Source organism: Amyelois transitella, chromosome 17 (assembly GCF_032362555.1).
Source record: "Amyelois transitella isolate CPQ chromosome 17, ilAmyTran1.1, whole genome shotgun sequence".
NCBI classification, from domain to species: Eukaryota; Metazoa; Arthropoda; class Insecta; order Lepidoptera; family Pyralidae; genus Amyelois; species Amyelois transitella.
This window is the reverse complement of record NC_083520.1, coordinates 1741773-1762104: the sequence shown is the minus strand read 5'-3', so window position 1 is coordinate 1762104 and position 20332 is coordinate 1741773. Positions and strand designations below refer to the sequence as shown.

At 35.7% G+C, this 20332-nt stretch overlaps 1 protein-coding gene across 2 annotated transcripts in view; it reads left to right on the top strand.

Moving 5' to 3' along the window:
* Positions 1-20332, top strand: part of LOC106130147 (rho-related GTP-binding protein RhoN) — a 123305-nt gene that overhangs the window by 99318 nt on the left and 3655 nt on the right. For both annotated transcript variants that reach the window (XM_060948939.1, XM_060948940.1), the window contains exon 3: positions 13231-13318. In XM_060948939.1, coding sequence (XP_060804922.1) covers positions 13231-13318 — 88 coding nt within the window. The remainder of the gene's footprint in view (positions 1-13230; positions 13319-20332) is intronic.

Sequence of the window (20332 nt, the reverse complement as noted above, 5' to 3'; positions counted from 1 at the left end):
CTGGTAATCTCAGTTTGTAGACACCGTTCAGTAATATAGCTGTACCAACTAATTCACCACTTCTATTAAATATTTCACAGCCATTCTTGGTGAACTGTACTCTATTGCCTTTAGCAATCAATTGACTTACTGAAATCAGATTGGTAGTCAAGCTTGGAACGCATAGTACTCCTTCGACAACTACATCGTATTCGCTGTCATCAGTCAAAGTCGTTATCAACACATCACCAGAACATTTAACCGACACCTTTTCCTTGTTCGCGACCACAATTTCTTTGATCGGCTGTTCGATAGAAACATTCCTAATCCAATCTTCATTGGCGGTTAAATGAGCGCTTGCGCCAGAGTCGATATACCAGTCATTTCTTGAGAAACTGCCATTTAAGAACACGGCACTGAACGCGTTTGTTTGTTTACGTTCAGACGACTTTTCTTTCACTGAATCTTTATCAAAACTGGTGCATTGATTACGATAATGTCCACTTTGTTTACACTTGTAACATTTTATAACCTTTGCTTTTGACTTTGACACATTTGAGTTTGACGTACATCCATTGTCTTTGGTTCGAGCAATGCTGCCACTCTTATTAAATTTCCGGAAACTCGCAAAAGCTCCACTGACGTCACCTCCGTCTTCCTCTAAATCCATTAGCTTTGTTTTAATGGCGTCCGCTGTTATCATGATTCCTGAATGCTCAATCGCCATTATCATGGGCGAATATTTGTCGGATAATCCTGCCAAAAGTAGCGATCCGACCCACTCGTCGTTAATATTAAAGCCCGATCCACTCAGTTTCTGACTCGTTTCTATAATTTGCGTGACGTACGAAGTCATGGATGGACAATTTTCTAGACGGATAGAAATAAGCGTTCTCAACAGGCTGATTCTCCTGGTGAAGCCGGAATCATCAAACAAATGCTTGAGTTTCTGCCATAACTCCTTAGTAGACTTCGAATCTTTTATATGCACATAAAGCGACGAGTCAATCGTTAAGATCAACTTTGCTTTAGCTTTGGCGTCGGCTGCAGCTTCCTCTGGCTTTGTAGTTTTGATAAAATCAAAAGTTCCTTCCAATATTAGAAAATTCTCCGCAGCAAATGCCCACTCATTGTAGTTTTCCCGTCCTTTTAGCTTGGGCACACTCACAATGTAATTCGTCGTCATATTTAACAGTTTTCACTATTACAATTCACAGTTCTAAACAGCACAGCGTATTCTCAATCTGCGAGGACTAATCGGCACTAATTAGCAAGTCTTTTCGCGAGAAAAAAAAACGTTTTACTGGGCTATAACCTATAATGAAAACGCCGGTTTTGAGGTTGGACAGTAACTAACTTTATTTTAATGTGACATTGACATGACACTAATTACAACTAAATGGCGGTACTAGTAACATTATTTGTATATAAATTCAACATTTAGTAATAACACAATGAAAAATATGACATAGACTGCTTCACTAGGTCTAGATATTATAGAGCTCAGTGGTCTAGAGATTTGGAATTTGGCATGTTGGTGCCTTAGATGGTCTAGGGGTAAAGAAAGGATTTCCCAAAATCTTTCTTGTTTTACAAGGAACAGAGACACGGTATAAATTTTATCAATACAAATCATATAAATCTTAGGTATGTGCGAGTCAAAAACTGAAAAATCATATAAAGACAATTTTGTCAAAAATTTGATGAAAACTCGTAAAAATCGCGACTCGTCCAATTTGTTAGATTGCATTCGGACTTCGAAGTTGGCCATTTGTTAACGTCAGTCAGTCAGCTCAGCTCAGCGCTGTAAAAATGGCGCTTTTTCACGTGTCACGGGAAAATAGCGGGAACTCCGCGTCCTTTTGTTTCAAGTTAATTTTAAATTGTCTTTTCAAATTGAAATTTCGAATGCTACGCTTTCGGTATGTATTTAAAAAATGTTTTCTTTATAAATACTTTTTATTTTTAATACGATAATTTTTAATCGGTAAAGTTGAAATGCGTGTGGCACGAAATGGGCACAGGTTCGAATTCCACCTCGGCCATATACCAATGTCTATTTTAGAAGTTATGTACATTAGTTTGATAACTAACCGATGCTCTTACGGTGAAGGAAAACGTCTTGAAGAAACCTGCACATTCAGAAAACTCGATGTCTTTATTTATAAACCTAACATAACCATAAGATTCAATACGGGTTAAGTTCACCTGAAAAGGTTACGGAGGTCAGACGGGAATCGCTTCGTGTAAAAAACCCGACTCACCCAATCCAGGATCTATGGTAAAGGCATACCCTGGGCTCCTCACCAGAGCGGTGAGGATGCAACCGGGACCAAAGCAGAAGACAAGGTTATATAAATTGAAATAATAATGTAAGTGATTTTGTATATTATTTCTGATGTCTGGGTTGTCATTTCGTTGTCAGAATTTTATGGTCAGTTACTACGTTATAAACACATATAATTTTTGTATTACAAATTGTAATTCTCTATTACAAATATAGCTCGTGACTGTTATCTGAAACATAACGAAAGTCCAACTTGAATAACAAGCGATAACATTATTTTTTATGAGATCCAAATTCTCAACATGTTTTGGAGAAAACGCGTTTCGAATAAACAATAAACATTTGGAGGGTTTACTTAACTAGGGCTGTGCCAAAAATGTTTTTCAACATTTAGACTTAAAACTTAAAACAAATTTTCTCTTAAGGTATATAACTTTTAGGCAGGGTTACCCACATATCGATTTACTTTTTTACAATTTCATTCTTTTATCACAATACACCGTGATGAACCCTATACATTGCCGTGTTGTTCCCGTTACCTTATAATAAGACCACTCCATATCTTTCCCAAAGAAAATTGTAATACACTAGGGAATATTGAATAAATGAATAACTCTTTATTGCACACAAAAGAAAAAAAGATGTGACAATGTAGTGTAATATAAACAGAAAATACTTAGATGTAATACAATGGAAAGTGAGTAACATAGTAACAACTTTTCAATCTCAATACCATACAGCAGAGCGTGGCCTCGGTCTTTTCAAAACTGTTAGCTCTGTCTACCTCGCCAGGGATACGGACGTGATTATATGTATGTATTTAACTTAGTGCCGTGTGTTTCCCGGCACCAATAGAAAAAAGAATAGGACTACTCCATCTCTTCCCCACGGATGTCGTAAAAGGGGACTAAGGGATTGTTTTATAAACTTGGGATTCTTCTTTTAGGCGATGGGCTGGCAACCTGTCACTATTTGAATCTCAATTCTATCGAAAAGCCAAACAAGTGAGCGTGGCCTTTCAGTCTTTTCAAGACGGTTGGCTCTGTCTACCTCGCTAGGGATTTAGACGTGACCATATGTATGTATGTAACATAGCATAGGTATACTTAGTTAGTGCGACATAGAACCAGAAACAATTAGCTGATTGGTTGACGCAAGATGTGTCGCAAACATTGGCTGCGCGATCGCTATTGTATATCAAATGTAAGGGGACCTAACTGCATTGTATGGAGTGCCCGAAACACCGGCAAATTGGTAGCCGACTCCAAAAATAGGAGTTCTCAATTCGACGACACTTTTTAGGGTTCCGAACCCAAAGAGTAAAACGGATTCTGTTATCATGTGAAGTTCTCAATTTGACGGTATTATGTATGTCTTTTATTCGTATCTAAAGGGTGAAAAGGGAACATTTTACTAATGGCTCCACTGTACGCCCGTCTGTCTCGATCACCAGATCATCCTACTACTATTATAAAGGCGAAAGTTTGTATGGATGTTTGTTACTCTTTCACGCAAAAACTACTGAACCGATTACCATGAAATTTGGTATGTAGGTAGCTGAAGACCCAGAATAACACATAGGCTAATTTTTATCCCAGAGTTCCCGCGGGATTGATAGGATTTCCATGCGGGCGAAGTCGCGGGCGGCCTCTAGTATCTCATAAACCATGATGGTATCACAGATGATGTATTTCTGTTGCCGTAATGTTGAAAACAAAAGAAATATATATATGTACTTAGGTATGTCTGCCGTTAGTATTAAGGGAAAGGCTTATAATAACTTGGGATTCTTCTTGCAGGTTGTGGGCTAGCAATATATCACTATTTGAATCTCAATTTCACCATTGAGCCATACGGCTGAACGTGGCCTTTCAGTCTTTTCGAAACTGTTGGCTCTGTCTGCCCCGCATGGGATATAGACATGACTTTGACATGATATGTATGTAAATATACCGTAACATACATAAAAAAAATACTTTCGAAATGCAAACCTCCTCTTTTTTTGAAGTTGGTTTAAGGGAGACTCCCTTTGTGTAATTTCTCTTTCTTGTGGGCTTTTTGCATTGAAAGTACATATTTTTTTAAAACAGGCAGTTACAACAGATTCTAGACAGAATAAAAGTTAGTCTGTATGGTTCTGAGTTCCATCTAGAAATGTGACTCTATTGAAATCGTAACGCCGAAGTCACTTAAAAAGAACTTGTACAAAACGCTTCCAGCCATTCTGAGATAGTAAAATAATTGTATATTGCCTTCTCAATACGTAGACCATTTAAAAACAATGGTATACTTTTTGTTGATAAATATATTTTAAATTTAATTCAAAGCTATGAAAAGAAAACGCGAAATGAAATAACAGATGCCTTATTGTTTTTGCTAATGACCACCTTCTTCTTAATTTATAAAAGTGAATGACTGACTGACATATCAACGCATAGCCCGCTTGTTCTAAAAACTTGAAATTTGGGATGTAGGTTCTTTATGTGGTCTAGGGATGCACTAAGAGAGGATTTCCCGAAATTCTCGCGGGAACGGGATTTTTTGTGATTTTTCGTTTCAAAATAGAATCCCACTATTCCATCTCTGGCTTGAGTGATGTCGGAATAAGCTTTTGCATCAATTTTACCACCATACCTGTCCTGGATTGTGTTCACACGCCTTAATCCCAATGGGATAGGCAGAGACTACTCTTTTCTTTACACTTGTTACATCTTCTTTTACTTCATCGACATTAATCAACATTTTCATACAAGCTCGTCGGCTCAGGGTACTCGTATTTGCTGTCCTATAAATTTCATGAAGTCATGAGAATTGAAAATTCCCATGGGAACGAAACCCGGGTACAAGCTAGTATAATTAATATACATACTGGTATTATGTTAAATTCTAATCAAAGTCCGTTATTTCGCCATATTGGAATAGTTAGGAAACTATAGAAATACCCGATAGTTTAGTCCAACAGTTTGGCTAAATTTGTAACTTTCTAATCAAGTTAATAAAGAGGTTTATTTATACAATTTGTGCTTCGGGATCCTTGTGTATAATAATGCTAGCAAATGTTAAAAAAAAAAACCAAGTGATCCTAGTGAAGTGAAGTAGTAGATTTAGGCAATGTTAGCACACTCACAACCTCAAATTTGAGTCTCAATTCCATCATAAAGAAATACAGCTGAACGGGGTCTTTCAGACTTTTCAAGACTGTCTACCTCGCAAGGAATATAGACGTCACTATAACTATATGTATGGTCCTATATTGTATTTGATGTTCTTAAAATTGTCCCGTATAGCATAATTTTGAACTATGATAATTATATTCAAATGAGTTTGTCTATGACTGAGCTGAAATTTAGTTTGTAATTTCTCTAGGTACTGAATATGAGCACTAAAAGAAGATTACCCTAAATTACCGCGGATATATAAAATTCTCGTGTCACTATGTTCGTTCCCGTACTCCTCCGAAACGGCTTGACCGGTTCTCATGAAATTTTGTGAGCATATTGAGTAGGTCTGAGAATCGGCCATCATCTATTTTTCATACCCCTTATTGATAAGGGAATTACTTAAAAAATATTTATATGGCAAAACAACTTTTGCCGGGACAGCTAGTATTTCAATAAAATGTAAAAAAACAAAGTCATAGTCAACAATCGTATCTTAAAATTTTATCTTACGTGTGCTAGTATGAAGTATCTATGTATACAACTTGTACTGAAAGGCCTTGAATCTGACGTGTAAATTGAATTAGTGAATCTAAGCTAATCTCATTTCTTAGTCTGAGAACAAGTCTTTGCTTGCATATTATTTTTTTTATTTATTTATTTAATCTTCATTGCACAAAATACAAATGTATAGCACAATAATATACCAGTCAACCATTGGGTCTGATAGAGAACTTTTCTTTTTTTTTAATTATCTTGTTCGTTCTTTTTTTTCGTCGTTATGGCAATCAAACTTCTTCATAACCTTTTTTTTCAGTGTCTGTCTTAGTTTCGACAGTTATAGTCAAAGAATTTATACTTTGCATTGGGTTAATACTGTAAAGTTGGTTTGCTCAAAAATATACCTAAGTGTACTCAAAACCCGAACAACTAAACGTCCCAAAATTTTCACAAAAACTAGTGAATACTGGACAGTTTTTGTACTTTTCAATAGCGTTGCATAGACAAAACACGACAGATAAAGTTATCCTGAAACGGGAATTTGGTTTTAGAATTTGGTCCGTTGTTCTAAGCTGCGTACCCACTGGACTACCGAATGGGTTTCACTAGCATTGTTCGCTTCAGAAGACCTATAAAACTAAATAGACTTTCGTTGTAAGCGGTAAGGCTCGTAGTAAGTATATATTTTTTAATTCACTAATGTATGTAATATATTTTTGACGGATTTTAAGTATAGCATTTTAAGTAGAATATTGAGGTTTTAGTAATGATAAAACACCACGATTTACTGATCGACTTCCGCCATTTTTGTAGCATTTTCTGCCGATACCTACCTAAGTATCTATCTCTATATAATCCAGTGTTATATTCTAAGACAATATCTGTCGGACTTAGGTATTGTTACGAGCATTTTTATAATTATGCCGTGTGGATCCCGGCACAAAAATTTAAAAAATGGATTAACTCCATCTCTTTGCCATGGATGTCGTAAAAGACGACTTGGAATTCTTCATTCAGGATTGGCTATTGACTAGCAAACGTAGAATAGACGCCCATCTCTTCCATCATTTAGACATCTCAATCCATCTCATTCTGTCATCAAGCCAAACAGATTAACGTAGACTTTCAGTTCTTCAAGTCTATTGGCTTTGTCTACCCCGCAAGGAATATAGACGTGATTATATGTACCAGCAGCCCGAGCCACCGTCAAAAAGTGTATATACGATGGGTTCTTTTTATTTTTGATTCGTTGGGGTTGAGAAAGGTTCGTTTTCATAAGATTTACGTTCGTTATTTCATATAACAGATATGAAGGCATGTGTTGTGTATATCGCCTACGTTTAAGTCCCAACGAACCACACGATCGTGCGTAAACCAATGCTTGCTGACGTTCGTTTACACGGTGTGTACTCGGCTTTACCAGATCTGTTGAGAGTAAAAAGGCTAATTACTACCATACGGTAACAGTAACAGGAACAAAACAGAAACATTCTCGAATCTTCCACGCGTATCGACTTTATGGCGTGGAAATTGGATGTATTTTGGAATGACACGATCGCAATTTAAGTTTGTGATTTGTCCTCGTAGATTTTCGGAAACGTGCTCTGCAATTAACACGGGCGAAGTTATGGTAAGGGAAATTGATTATTTGACGACATTTGCAACATCAAATTTAATAATATTGTCAAACAAATGAGTTATCTGTCTGTATTCGCTTTAACTTTAAAGTATAGGTAAGTATACATCTTATTGTGATAAAACATTACCAAAGGAGAAGAGATTCGTCCTTGGTCATTTTATCAAAGTACTTGCACTTTTAAATTCATTTTATGTTAACAAAGTCTGTTTGGTTCACAAATTTATATCAACTCAATATGTATGATTTCTCCGTAAATAAGTAAAATATTATTTAAACAATTTTAAATTAATAATGGCTCTTCAGGTCTAGTCAAACGACAAGTGTCATATTTAAGATGCTCCCACGCTGTTTTTTGAACAGGAATAGATTTAAAAATAATATCCAGTAATACAAGACCTTTTGCCATGAACATAATCCACTTTAAAATAGGTCCTTCGACACTGGTTTTTGGACCTCCAGCGTAGAACCGAACGCCTACCAAATGGTGCCCTAAATTCATGGTAAAATATTGATTTTATTACAAACATAATAAGGTTCATAATTCCATATGTGTGTGTATGTGTAATGAAATTATCTTCCAAATTCAATGAAGTGTTTAGAATTCGAATAGAAAAAATGGAACGGAAACTGAAATTAAAATCAACAATGAGCATTATAATATGATACGTTGGTTGGACGCAGATGGGTAATAGAGATTTTGACTTTAGTGAGGTAAAATGATGAATTTAAATTCTAGAGATCTGTGGAAGCATTGTTCTTTTCCAGCAGACTTCTTTCACTCAACTAAAAGTTTTGGTACCATAGTGCCAAATTGTCATGATTCTGAAAGACCTAACGTGCCGCGAACATTATATTCAAAGTGATATCATTGTAATTTGCACATAATGTGGTAATTATTTATAAACGCAACCACAGAACAAATTAACTAGTTGGTTAATTGTTCTTTGTCTAAATCAGATCTTAGTTAGTCTGTACGCTAGAACAACAATAATGAAGTGCTAATTGATATGCCATTGGCAAACGAACATCCTAACCTATAAGTTAGAACTGCACTCGAAGTTTGAACTAACTTTACGACTATTCCTATCTCTAAGTTCTAGAATGCCATCGAATTAATTGTTAACAGGGGTGCAATTACGGAGTTTTGTGAAATTTCTGTAGTTATTTCAGCGATAAGACCGCCCGGTGTTTTTGTCGATTGATATAAAATTTTAGTGTACTTTTAAAGTTTGCTGATAAAAAATTATGTAATGATTAAATGAAATCCCCCGCTGAAAAGTTGCACAATTCAATCAAAATGGCTCAAAATTTAGAAAAAAGTAAAACACAATGGCGTGTCGATATATTTTCAGTGGAATAATTTTCGCCATTTGGTATTCTTAATCATAATAATTTAATAGAGTATCTTACAGACGGGAATGGAATGTAAATTTATAAAAAAAAATTAAAGATGAAAATCTTTAAAAAGACCTGAGCCCTATCAAAAACAATTTCATTTCACTGATTTACTGACCGTGACCATAGAAATCGATTGTCTTTTGTTTCGAAATCGATTGTTTGTTTTTTTTTTTGCTTAATTGACGCCTGAGGAACTACTGCCAAGCCGCGACATTCCGCTTCAGTGCTCTGTGCCTAAAATAATTAGGTACTAGGTACTTACTTTATTCCTATGAAATGAAAAACACTGCGCTTTTTCCGCGGTATCTTCTAAGAAGTCCTTTCGACAAAACGGGAACGTCGCAAACTTATAACAAAAAATGTCGTAAAAAGTAGGCCGTTACGCGACGGCTCCTAACAAAACATAATTAGGTAGTGAAATATCTTCCTTTTTTGCGACGTCTCAGGCAAATGAAAGAAATATGTGAGAAACTAATTTGTATCCTTATTTGCTTCAGGTCTTATCACAGAACTAATACAGTAGTAGGTACTATTTACAGTATTGTACTCCGGGCTAGCGATATCGTCTACATGATTCCAGTTATTTAAAATCTCGAGTCGAATCAACAAGACTTCTCTGACAAGACAAAGGTTCTCTGCTTAACCCAATGGTAGACTGTTAGATAATGCTATTAGCATGAAGTCCGCCTATTGTCCTTTACAAATTGTAATTGTTACAATAAAGAATAAATAAATAAACAATAATTGTTCTGTCAGCACTGGAATAACACTGAATTGGCCAGTAGCACTAGATTCGAGTAGCGCTGGATGCGAAGGTAGACCTCCAGTCAAATTTCTGCATCGGCTCATTGGATCCACTTCATTCAGTGATTATTTAATTTCCAGTTTTTTTTTGTTCTTTTTAATGTAGCGCTAGACTGGAATAATGTAAACCGGCCATTAAGCAGGTAGTCTGAACCGAACTTCAACAAAATCTTTGAAAGGTTTTTCGAATGCGCATCCCTGGTTATGATATTTCGTTTGTAACAGTTATTAAACCTATAAATGCAAAAGAAGTATGGTATATCACTCGGCTCAGGATTACCTGGTCATCATATATTTTCGGAGCCAACCGTTTAATGGATTTGTTTTGTTCATTGTATTATCATTAATAAATGAGAAGCCACATGTAACTAACGTTGGCCTGAGAGTCTTGGCTACTTTCGTATTCGTAAGTGATAAGACGTGGCATGTAAGTAAGTACTAAGACGTGAGGATTTTTTTTAATTCGCATTTTCCAAAATATAACCTTAAATTCCACTGATTTCAAAACGCCAAACTGAGTTTATTTCATGCCGCCCCGCCATTACGCAAAGGCGGTAAATTTCCAAGGTAACGCCTATATTTATTTACATAATAATAAATGTTATAATTTGAACATTGCTCGTATGAATATTCCAGGAGTTTGTAAGTGGGAATGTTTCGCTAAGTGTAGCAAAGTTTGCTAAATTCGGGAGTCGCGTAAATTGCTGAATATAATGTATTCAGTTTGTGTATATGTGTGTGTGTGTGTGTGTTTGCGAACTGTAAAGCCATTATGTAAGTATCGAACTTCGCTTATTTGGAGTTATCGTTATGTGTATTTAGTTCGGATATTTCACACAGGCAGATTTTTTATTTAAAGTAATTTTTTGCAATAGTACGTTTGGACGATAAAACTGCGTGTTTTACTATAAAAAAATTTAACATAAAGAAAGAATCTACACTTCCACACAAATTAGTTGATCAGCTGATAGGTCTATACACGATAGCACGGTAAAGTATTCTTTTTTTTTGAAACACACGTATTTCTTTTACCAATAAAAATGAAGGTGTGAGAAATGTGCATACCAACATAATTCAAATAACTTTTTTATTTAGATATAACATTTTTATTTTTTAATAAAATAAAAAAAGTCTTTAAAAAACATCGACGAAATATGTACTTCGATTAGTAGTAGATACTTCACTGGAAACGGCCAGGCTATTTATAGTTCGTATAAGGGATAAACCCTTTTCAGTAATAGATTACTATTGCGAAGTCCTCCGGGTGATATTAATATCTTTTCCACGACATGTTTCCCGTTCATTGTTGTGATACATTCCGAGCAATCCTTTAGCAGAAATATTTTGATATATTTCCCAATGATTTCAAGTGAAAACCCACCTCTATATTACTTACTAATATTCAGCAATCTATTAGGCAATTTTTTATTATAAGTTTTTATTATTCATTATTTTATTATTCCTATCTTACTAAGGAATATAGTACCTAATAACTCGCCAAATTCAGCTTATATGCTACTAAAAAAAATCATTACTTCTGCTTTTTAAATTCAGTTTTGAAGTCAAATAGTAAAACGAAAGTTTCACAGAATATATTGATTGAAAATGATCATTATAATTTTCATGCAGCATGGTTTTTATTCCTGCTTCGCAAGTTTTAGAATTAATTAGCAGAAAATGTTTATTTATTATACTTAAATCAATGAAATTCCATCATTAGGTAACCCAACAGTGTGAAATGATTATATATATAGATACCTACATATAATGAAAAATAACTACTATCTTAAGCAGATTTGTGTAAAAGTACTATGATCAAAAATAATTATATATCTACTTAAGTAGTGCTATTTTCAGAACTAAACATGTGATCTATGCTCTTACGTTTATTAGATGTTTGCCCGTTTTGAATAATGTAGCACTATAGAAAATGTTAAAACATTGTAAAGAAAAGCCAAGTAGTAAGTTCAACACACTGCAACTAAGCTAGACAGCAAAAAGTTGCGCTTTAAAAATAGCGAAACAACTATTGCTTGCGCCAAGAAATCACCTCATTCAACATTCAGAAAGCGCCTTTCCATTACAACCCAACAAAATTTAATAGCCACTTTCGTCGTCATCTCTTTCCGATACCCATTTGCTGTAAGGGTCTTCTTAAGAGCACTCTCTGTATAGTCGGGTTATGTTTGAGGAGCATTGCACTTTTCGCTAAAATCAAGTTGAAAGAGACCAGCGTGTAGCATTTTCTGTTTTTAGGACGTTAATTAAAACTGTACAATATTTTTTTCATAAGCATAATTATTTATTCCTTGAATATGGTTACAATATATAACACACATATTCTACCTCTTAAGGCGTCGGAATTATATACATATATTTTAAATTAGCAGCATATTAAGGCTCTATCTAATTTTGTCAATGAATACTATTTTATTTATTTGTTTTATATAAATAACTCAGTGGGTAGTGTCTGATATGCCTACAAATCTGCTGAGGGTATTTTATGACTAAAAATCAAGCCGGTAGAAACAATTAATCGAAGAAATGGCGAAAGCTTTACAAACCTTATCTTCAAGACGTTTTGGCCGCAAACTTTTTAAAACTTCCGTAGCGAATAAGTATCTAAGCATTTCACAAAATAAATATAAACTCATTTGTTTTACTTTAACTGATATTTGAAGCGATAATACATATAAAATTCGAAATTTGAAACGATTATCAAAATGGTTGGTGCCATACTAATGGACATGGCGAAACTAAATCATACGTTAGTGCTATTTGGGAACGGAAACAAAAAAAAATTAAATAAATCATCGCTTGCGCTTACATTTTGATCAGTTTGTGTTACACTTGATTTACTCCTTCTGGTACTTCTACAGTACATCTATTGCCAACCTAACAACATGTTTTTATAGTAGATACTTAACTAGCCTTTTCTCTTTTTATGGGAACACTAATTATTGCTCGAAGCATCATCCGCGTATCCGTAGTTTATTTTATACTAAAGGCCGCCCGCGACTTCGTCCGCGTGGAAACCCTATCAATCCCACGGGAACTCTGTGATAAAAAGTAGTCTATGTGTTATTCTGGGTCTTCAGCTACCCACACACCAAATTTCATCGTAATCAGTTCAGTAGTTTTTGCGTGAAAGCGTAACAAACATCTATACTGACATCCTGACATACAAACTTTCGCATTTATAATATTAGTAGGATTTGTCTTTTTTCGAAATTTGTCATTATTAGACCTCCACGGAATTGTATATGCCGTAAAATACTAAGACAATCACAAATTCCGTGCATACATACATACATGTAATCACGTCTATATCCCTTGCGGGGTAGATAGGGCCAACAGTTTTAGAATTACTGAAAGGCCACGTTCACCAATTGATTTTAGCTCACTTTTAAGTGAGTTAGCGGTACATTTTCATTAACCAGATGACATTTTTTTTTTTGTTACAGTCATACACTCCGACTGGTTTCGAGAAATATGGATACACGAGTACAGTCGCCGACTATAGAGTGAATTTCTCTGTTTGGGACACATCTGGTAAGTGATTTGAATAGTTGTTATTATATACAAGAGGAATTCTGCGGCTCCGCCCGTGAAAAACGAAAAAGAAAAAAGTTTCCTTTGGCCACTGAAGTATGTACATACATACATACGTCACGTCTATATTCCTTGCGGTTTAGACAGAGCCAACAGTCTTGAAAAGACTGAATGGCCACGCTCAGCTTTTTGGCTTAATGATTGAATTAAGATTCAAATAGAGACAGGTTGCTAGCCCATCGCCGAAAGAAGAATCTCAAGTTTGTAAGCCTATCCCTCAGTCGCCTTTCACGACATCCATGGGAAAGAGATGGAGTGGTCCTATTCTTTTTTGTATTTGGTGCCGGGAACCACACGGCACGTTCTTTATACCTTAAAACACACATCTCCGCAGTCACGTCTCTCATGAGCCGCCGTAAATCAAAATCGCAGACTTATCTTCAATCTGCATGTTGAATTTTAATTTGAGTGAATTTGCCTTATTCGTTACGATTTTCACAACATTTTGTCTGTGACTTACTTACGTACAAATAAAATCAAGCCACTTTCTCGGAGTGGTAGGCAGAGGCTACTTGTTTCCACTTGCCAGGATCTTTTTATCTGTGAGTTACATTTATTATCCCTACGGGGCACACAGAGCTGTTGGTGAGTAACGATTTTAGACCTAACCATAGATTAGAAGAGAACCGATTTCAAGGCAAAAACCTGAAAACAAGATCGAAAAAAAAGGCTTTTTAATCCCTTAATTATTAGGGCGAATTGTAAATTTTTCAGTTGTGGTGTTGTTTATATATTCCAGACTGTTGTTTATATATTCTTCAAGATGAAAACCAAAAAAAAATTAGTTGAAATTTGCATCAAATAGCATTGCAAATATTGCTAGTTCATTTGGCGAATTATTTATGTCTAGTCTTCAGCCTGTTGTGTATAAATTCTATGTCTACATACATATAAAAAATCGCGCCTCTTTCCCAGAGGGGTAGGCAGAGACTACATCTTTCCACTAGCCACGATCTCTGCATACTTCCTTCGCTTCGATCACATTCATAACTATCTTCATGCAAGCTCGGCAGTTTCGGGTACTCTAGACCTGACTCTTTACCAGGACGTCCTTAAATTATATGTCTAATGTTGTATTTGTAAACGTCGACATTCCTCGCTTATATTTTCGGATTTACACAACCTTTGCCAGTAAAACTGTCATAAAGAAATGTTAGTATGACTTCTGAATGCGAGATGCGACAGTATTAAGTTTAAAACGAGCGTCGTACACTTTTATATCATCATAAAAGCGATGAAAATTAAATGTGAATCTTTTAGTATCACCCTGACTATCGGCTACAATAACTAAGTATGAAAGATATATTTTTGATTGTAATAATGTGAATTTTTGATCGATTTTATTTTGGAATAGATATAGATATTTATTTGTATTATATATATGATATAGATATATAGTGTATACATACATATAATCACGCCTATATCCTTTGCGGGGTAGACAGAGCCAACAGTCTTAAAAAGACTGATAGGCTTTAAGATAGAATTGAGATTCAAATAGTGACAGGTTGCTAGCCCATCGCCTAAAAGAAGAATCCCAAGTTTATAAGTCTATCCCTTAGTCGCCTTTTACGACATCCATGAGAAAGAGATGGATTGATCCTATTCTTTTTTTTAATGGTGTGGGGAACTACACGGCAGACACTCGTATATAGTTATTTATTTATATTATCGTACTTCTTTTTTTTTAGGCGATGGGCTAGCAAACTGTCACTATTTGAAGAATCTCAATTTCATCATTAAGCCACATAGCTGAATATCAGTCTTTTGATTACTGTTGGCTCTGTCTACCCCGCAAGGGATATAGACGTGATCGTGTGTGTGTGTTATATTATCGTGATTAAAAGTGTTAGTTTCCTTTACCGCCCACTTCTCTTTTTTGTTGCGTACATTACTTGATGCGTGGATCATTGTGACAAATTGTTAAGAGAATGTTAAGATATAGTGAGAGGAATTGAAAAAAGAGTGCTTAGATGGTTTGGTGCCGTGTGGTTCCCGGCAGACATTGGCATATGGACGTTGGGCTAGTAGTCTGTCGCTATTTGAATCAGCGGTAAACTTTTGATCCAGAACGACCATAAACAACAGTGTAGTTAACGTTTCTGTCAAAGTTGAACTAATTCATGAGAACACACACTAAGCAGTAAACTAGTGAATTCTTCATTAACAAAACATTGTTTTAGTTCGGAAGTTACTCCATCTGGCGGGGAATGTTTGTTTGTTTCATCTGTTTCTAGTGCAGCGGGACATTGAACTTTATTCTTCATCCTTATAGCGTTAATCCCGATTAAATCCTCACCTCTGTGGAGAGCCCATAGTATGCGTCGCGTAACTACGATCCTGAATTATGTAAGTCAGGTTTTTACACAAAGCGAGATTCCTTAAGGGATCATGGTAAAATGTGCACTAGATTAATATGTTTATTTCCTTTGTCGACATTAATGGTAAAAGATAGAGCGGTCCTATTCAAAATTGCTGGGAACTACACGGCATTTCTCCGCTAAAACAACATGGAAGTAATACATTGCTTCTACATAAAATCCGCCTTTTTTAACAGCCTTTTCAACAGCGTTAGCAAAATTTTCGATGTTTAATTTCAATGGAAGTGTGACGACTAAAGGTCAAATCTTTAGTCGCGACATACGACATTCCAGCAAGAGATGGAAACAGAATAGAAACTATGCAGAAACAGTATTTGAAAACTACCATGATATCATTCAGTAGATACTAGCTGACGTTATTTGAAAATTAATTCAGAAATATTGGTCATGTGAACGGGATATGGAAATAGGGTTGCTCCACAGAAATTTTTATAATAGAATGCAAAAAGATTTTATTCATTCATTCATTTCTAGGATTATCTATAGAGTTTGTTTGTTTGAACGCGCTAATCTCAGGCACTACTGGTTCGAATTGAAAAATTATTTTTGCGTTGAATAGACCATTTCTCGAGAAAGGCTTTAGGCTATATAACATTACGCTGCAACTATAAGGAGCAAATAAATAATAGAATATGTGAAAAAAACGGGGAAAATTATTCATCCTTGAGGGCTTCGATGATTCCCAAAATAACCATTCCACGCGGGCACACACTGCTATTGATTACTAGTTCTATTGACTTCTATTCTATTTGTTGGTGCCGTGTGGTTCCCGGCGATCCCTACATATTTCTTTCGCTTCTTCCACATTCTAAGTATCTTTATTTATGTTTTGCCAGAACTCGCCCAATTTGTAATAAATAAAAAAGAAATACGCATTTTCTTTAACATTATTTATTTGAATTTTGATTTTGCTCACTGGCAACCCTAAGAATGGAAGCTATCTAAAGTGTTTATGCAAATGTCCAACATTGCCATTTGTCACCGAGTTAGGACTCGCTGCGTGGCTCCCAGTTGTATTATCTCACTCTCTCTCTCTCATTATAGCGGATTTAAGGGGTTTGAAGGGTAGGATTTTTTACACCCTCAAAGATTTCCTCAAAGCCTATCTAATATAAGCCTTTTCAGTGTCTAGTTGTCGGGGATTTTCTTTCTTAATATAATTAACGTATTAGCAGCTTGAGGTACATAAAAAAAAAAAGATAAACCAGGTTCACTTTGGAAATCAGAAGTCAGAATCGTTCAGACTTACGCACCCGTAGATTAAGATTCACTATTCTTCTTCTTCGTACCAAAGAGAGACTGACTAAAAAAAGACTTACCCAAGACATACCTTAGGTACCTAAGTCTTTCTTGACTCAAAAACTTTTCCAAAGGAACCTTACAGTTGGATCATGGTAAAAGAAAAGTGCCATTTCGAAAGTGAATCACACGGCACAAATGTATTTGGATACATTATCTATACTAATATTATAAAGCTGAAGAGTTTGTTTGTTTGAACGCGTTAATCTCAGGAACTACTGGTTCTATTTGAAAAAATATTTTTGCGTTGAATAGATCATTTATCAAGGAAGGCTTTAGGCTATATAACATCACGCTACAACTATAAGCAGCAAAGAAATAATGGAAAATGTGAAAAAAAAAACGAGGAAAATTATTCATCCTTGAGGACTTCAATGATGCCAAAATAACTATTCCACGCGGGCACAGCTAGTCGTATCTAATGTAACCAAAATAAAAACCTAACATTAACAATTATTGCTATTGTTACCAAATTCAAACTGAGCTGAATATTGGAATAAACCCACAATTTATTTGGGGCATCACTAGCGGCGCGGTGGTCAGAAATCACTGACCTGTTGTGAACAACGCCGGAATGACTGCAAGCCAAATTTATTGGCACACCAGCAAAATGGCCGATGTACATTTTATGTGTTCATAACAAAATGAAATAGTACTTTTTGCTCTCCAACTTTATTCCAAATATACATAAAACACATAAAGCATTCCTTGAAGTGTAAGACCGTTGGCCGTGTGGTTCCCGGCACCAATAGCAAAAGAATAGGACCACTCCATCTCTTTCCCCGTGGAGGTCGTAAAAGGCGACTAAGGGATAGGCTTGTACACTTAGTATTATACATACATATAATCACGTCTTTATTCCTTGCGGGGTAGACAGAGCCAACAGTCTTGAAAAGACTGAATGGCCACGTTCAGCTATTTGGATTTCAGCTCAATCACACATTTCTGGTATAATATTTGTTTAGGTTAGTCCTAGCTACATCCTTGTGTGGTGCGGTTTCCGGCACTTCCCATGGATGTAGTAAAAGGCGACTAAAGGATATATAGGTTTATGCATGGCGTACCTATGGCATACGCGAATTCATGTACTTCATCACCATGAAACGATATATTCTGTTAGTTAGAAGCAATTGTTTACATCCGTGTTGGAGATTACCGCTGACAGTTTGATCCTAATGATGTCAACGGGAGGTTATTCTGTAAACAATTGTGATTTTAGGGGAAAAAAAGATTTTATTTTTAGCGAATGCGACCTTCTTTGAATATACGAGTAATGTTTAAAGATTTGTATCTTCCGCCAGGGCTTCCCTAATTTGATCAAGGTACATTCATCTAAGGTTTCTCACTCCACGATAAATATATAAGTAACTAGCTTCTGCGTGGGGCTTCGGAATTTCGGAATGGATTTGGGAAATTCCAGTAAAAAGTAGTAATAGGTATGTTACTTCTGAAATTCTATTCTATATGAAAATCAGTCCAGTCGTGTTTAGTGTATTCGTTACAAACATACGTTGGATTAGTAAATATGGCATATGAATTGTTAACACAACCCTTCGTCATTCGTCCATGTTTTAGATTTAAGAGATCTATATTTGTAAATTGACGTCAGATGAAAATGCTGCAGTTTGTTCCGTCGCTTCTTCTACACATGCGCTTTGGAAGCGGTAGTAGTTATAATTAGATTTAAGTGATGTGACGTCAATAAGTGATACCTTGTATCCAATTTTGAAAATAAATCTATTCTATTTTATTCTAAGACATAACCCACACCTTGCATCGTACCTATGAATTCTATTTGGCTATTCCAGAATCAACCTCCAAGCAATATGTGATGTGTTTTAGTGTACTTGGAACTAATCTCAATGAGCACTATTATTCTGCATACGTCCATCACTCATACTTAAAATTTTACCTTGTCTTTGATAAGATGTTACATAGGCAAAATATTAATTATGTAATACGTTTGTCAGTGGATATTTATAACCACAAAATATTGATAAATGTGAATGAAGGGGCAGGCATATGCAAAGAACGTGGCAAGTCAAAAGATTTAGTCTCTGGTAACTAACTGCCTACACATTTTGGAAAGACGCGTGATTTTTGTGCCGTGTGGGCACCAATAAAAATAAGAATAGGACCACTCCGTCTCATTACCATGGATGTCGTAAAAGGCAACTACAGGATAGGCTTATAAACCTGGGATTCTCCTTTTAGCAACCTGTCATTATTTGAATCTCAATTATATAATTAAGGCAAACAGCTGAACGTGGCCTATCAGTCTTTTTAAGACTTTTGGCTCTGTCAACCCCGCAAGGGATATAGACGTGACCATATGTATGTATGTTTAATCACCTTCTTACCTTCTTGGTATAATTATTTATACGCTTCAACATATACTTACGATATTTCTGGTAATATTTAGTACTTTATAAATCACTGTTACGATTCCTAAGGTGTCAGACGTGTAGGCGTGGGATAAACATTAGGTAAATTTTCCTCAGGCATATCTCGTAGTTATGAAATCTTGATGAGTAAGCTACGGTTAACGGCCCACGGCTGATGCGAAATATCTTCAACTAGCTGCGCCCGTGACTTCGTCCGCGTGGAATAGTTATTTTGGGCATAATTGAAGCCATGTGGTTCCCGGCACCAATACAAAAAAGAATAGGACCACTCCATCTCTTTCCCATGGATGTCGTAAAAGGCGACTAAGGGGTACGCTTATAAACTTGGGATTCTTCTTTTAGGCGATGGGCTAGCAACCTGTCACTATTTGAATCTCAATTCTATCTTAAAGCCAAATAGCTGAACGTTTCCTATCAGTCTTAACAAGACTGTTGGCTCTGCCTACCCCGCAGTGGATATAGACGTGATTATATGTATGTATGTCTCATTGAAGCCCTCAATGTTGGATAATTTATCCTGTTTTTTTTTTCATTTTTCATTATTTCTTCGCTCCGAAAAGTTGCAGCGTGATGTTATATAGCCTAAAGCCTTTCTCGATAAATGGTCTATTCATCACAATAAGAATTTTTCAATTCGAACCAAGATAAAGATCTCATCACAAAGAGGAAAATGTCTGTTGAACTTGAACCCAGCTCTGTAGTAACTAGAAGTAATTTCAGCAAAGAGTTAATTATTTAAATGGTCATTACCTACAATTTATTAAAACTAACAGACTGTTTTGTTTTAGGTAAAAGTTTATGCCTAATAAACCACTTTTCAACATGCGTGTATTTATTTCGAGTGGTTAAAAAACATTCAACACGAGAAG